The following is a 3,457-nucleotide window of genomic DNA, read 5'->3' on the forward strand; positions in this document are numbered from 1 at the left end:
GTCTGTGTAATCCTATTGCCACAGATGAAGAGGTGAAAGCACTCCCCATAGCTTATCCCATCACAGAACACAGCTTTTAGTAACATTTTCACCAGAACAGGATATTGGCAACTCAACTGTTAAACCCGTGTGATTGTTCTTCCTTGAGATCACTCTGATGTCATTGGTGTAATTTGAGCCCGGAGCTGTGTTCACACTTTAAATAGCAGTCCCCGGAATGATTTTGCTACAGACTCTCTGGAGAGCCGGGAGCCAGATTCCAGAAGATCCCCATATCGATGAAAGCAAAGCGAAGCCACCAAGCCATCATCATGTCCACGTCCCTGCGAGTGAGCCCGTCCATCCACGGCTATCACTTCGACACAGCCTCTCGTAAGAAAGCCGTGGGCAACATCTTTGAAAACATAGACCAAGAATCACTACAGAGGCTCTTCAAAAACTCTGGAGACAAGAAAGCAGAGGAGAGAGCTAAGATCATTTTTGCCATAGATCAAGATCTGGAGGAGAAAACACGGGCCCTGATGGCTCTGAAGAAGAGGACGAAAGACAAACTCTTCCAGTTTCTGAAACTGCGGAAATATTCCATCAAAGTTCACTGAGGACACCAGGATGGATAAGGACGTTATCCAAGAACAGACATTTAAAGACCAAGTGAGTTTGTGAAACCTTAACACACGCAGCCTTTTGTGGCTGCCTTGCAAGCTTCTCTTCCGTCAGGACTCAGGACTCCAGAGGCTGGAAAGGAACAGAACAAACTGGTTACAGAGACTCCAACCAATTTCACGCCTGTGCTGTTACAGTGGAGAACAAAGTGCTTTCAGTAAGGATTTGAAAACTCTCCCTGCAGGAAAGGACTGATGCTGGTGTCAGGAGAAGAGTCTGGACAGATAGAATGAGAACTGAAACTAAAGATGACAAAGGGCTGGGGAAAACTGCAGCCAGGTTCCCTTTACCAGGCCCAGAAGGACTTAAATTCAACCTGAACTTTTTTTTTCTTAACCAACTAGGTAGGGGGAGGGAGGTGGGAGAGGGAAGAGGAGGAAAGAGAAATTGTTTACTGAATTTTTTATTTGAATTTTAAAATGTTACCAAGTTTCATTGTTGTCTATTAGTAGAGGGTTTTAGAGATCATTAATTGATTATTTATTTGCATTTATTACAGTGCCTGAAAAAGTGCACGATATGGGTGTAAGTACAAATTCAAAGAACTGCAATAACTTCTGCAGCTCAGTAAAACCATATACCACCTTCTGGCTTGTAAAGGGTTTTTATATATTTCAAACTGGTTGCACATAAGTTAAAATAATGGGGGTCTACATAAATCTGAAGTACTGTGAAAAAAACTTCTAATTTTTTAATCTTCTAACAAATGCTAAGATATAATTAATTAAATCTCTTAGTTACTGCAGTAAACATTAGGAAGTGAATACTATGCACTAAATAGTTTATAAAGATGCTATGTTTTTTTTTATAATTTATTACACATGACAAATGACATGCAGCCATAATAAATTATTACAAGCTTAGCTACTCTTGGTCTGTGATGATTGGTCTGAAAGGAAAAATATAAAATGGTAAATTTTTATTATCACAAATTTTTATGAAGTTTTACAAACTATTAAAAACTTTTCTAAGGAATTTAAGAATTAAAGTTGCTCAAAACAAACTCTCACAGGAACTATCTGAGGAGCTCCTTTGTCCCAACTCTAAACTATAAGAAATAGGCCTAGAAATTCAGAGATTGACTCATCAACATTGATTATATATAGCCATTGAAAAACTTCCTTTGCCATACTTTTCAGAATTTTTCCTGAATTATGATTAAGATTTTGTGATTTATCAATGTTTATTTAATGCAAATCAATATGGGAATAACATTTCATTTCAATCTTTTTTATTTCCTCATAAAATCATAATAAAATATTTCTAAGAAGACATACATTGATGCTTACTGCACTTTCCTAATAGAAAGGAATTTTAAACAATCCCCAGAAATTAAACATTTCAGAAATATCTGCAAAGGTTTTTGAAATGGCTAATCATAGTAAAACCAAACAAGTGAATGAATTGAAAAATATTGGGTGAGTTACAAGTTAGAATTATAAATAACACATTTTTAAAAGGAAATTAGGGGGTAAAATCTATTTTTAAATGTTAATTGATTAATTTACTAAAGAATATAAAAACACTCCATTAATAAGGAATTCTTTACATAAGATCATGCCTAAAAAGCACAAACTCATATGCAGAATTCTGTGTGTGTGTGTGTGTGTGTGTGTGTGTGTGTGTGTGTGGTGTTTTTCTGGGATGGTTATTTATAATTTCCATGAGATTTGCAAAGATATCCAAAATAACCTAAGAATGAAAGAGGTAGAGCTTTGACAGGAGGAAGTCTCAGCTGGCGATGATATTTGGGATTATCAAAGTGAATTTGTATGGAGGTCCTTTGCTCTTTGACTCTGTTTCCCAGTTTACATACTTGTAAACTGAGCTTGCCTAATGACCTCACCAAAAGTCTTCTTTGCTCATACCAGGGATAAGCTTCCTACCTCCGACAGGACACATTTTCTATCAGACACACTATCTACATAGACTCCTCAAAAGACATTAAAAATCTATTTGGAATAAAAAAGTAAGTTACGTCTGCAGAAGGCAGATTATACTGCATGCTCCCAATTAAATGTTTAACTTATTTTTCATTCAAAGTTTTTCTGTAAAATAAGGGAAAAGGTGAGTGAACCAGGACAACAAAGTTGTCAGTGTCTTAACAGGGACCTGAACTCTGGACCCTCAGATGAAAAGCCTCATGCTCTACCAATGGAGTTACCTAGGACCTATTCATTTAAAGACTTCAGCTTATCTTGGATGTTGAACATAGTTCAAACATTAAATTTCACGTACAAATTTATAACTATATACTCTGGCTCTGTTTTCAACAGAGCACATGTGATCTTATCCACTTTATTTTTAAAGATATATTTATTTTTTTATGCATACAAGAATGTGTGTACAGGCCAGAGGTTGAGAGGATTCACCAGAGACAGAGTGGGTAACAGAATAGGCAGTTTGATGACGTACACTGCCGAGGGATGCAGCGGGCGAGTCAGGAGAGGTCTGCTGCACCATGTGGGTAGCTGCCTGGCCGCTGCACCATGTGGGTAGCTGCCTGGCCGGGGATAGAACTCATGCTGCAGTGGCTGTGGATACCTTGATAGGTTGGGTCTTAATGTCTTATGCCACCAGGGAGGCCTGATCTTATCCACTTTCACATTAGTTTGTACTACATTAGTTTTTTGCTGTATATTATTATTTTCTGTTTGCAAAGTCATACAAAGTAAACTAAAAAGTAACTGGGATATGATCTACAACTGTGTGAAAGAATAAAAACTCTTCCTATAGTTTATTATACATGGTGTATAATAATGGTGTGTTAAATTTGGAATCATAATACTTTTAC

General features: G+C 37.1%; 1 protein-coding gene across 1 annotated transcript; it reads left to right on the forward strand.

Annotated features, from left to right (window-relative positions):
• The first annotated feature begins 213 nt into the window (after window positions 1-213).
• Window positions 214-1,797, forward strand: TCIM (transcriptional and immune response regulator). The gene has a single exon (XM_037524688.2). The coding sequence runs from the start codon at window positions 279-281 to the stop codon at window positions 597-599; it is 321 nt and encodes a 106-aa protein (XP_037380585.1). The 5' UTR covers window positions 214-278; the 3' UTR covers window positions 600-1,797.
• The last annotated feature ends 1,660 nt before the right edge of the window (window positions 1,798-3,457 follow it).

This window comes from Talpa occidentalis, unplaced genomic scaffold, assembly GCF_014898055.3.
Source record: "Talpa occidentalis isolate TD23 unplaced genomic scaffold, MPIMG_talOcc4v2.1 talOcc4.4, whole genome shotgun sequence".
In the NCBI taxonomy this organism is placed as follows: Eukaryota; Metazoa; Chordata; class Mammalia; order Eulipotyphla; family Talpidae; genus Talpa; species Talpa occidentalis.

What these genes read in the sequence shown, in the direction of transcription:
- TCIM (XM_037524688.2), top strand. Translation starts at nt 279, where the DNA reads ATGAAAGCAAAGCGAAGCCACCAAGCCATCATCATGTCCACGTCCCTG.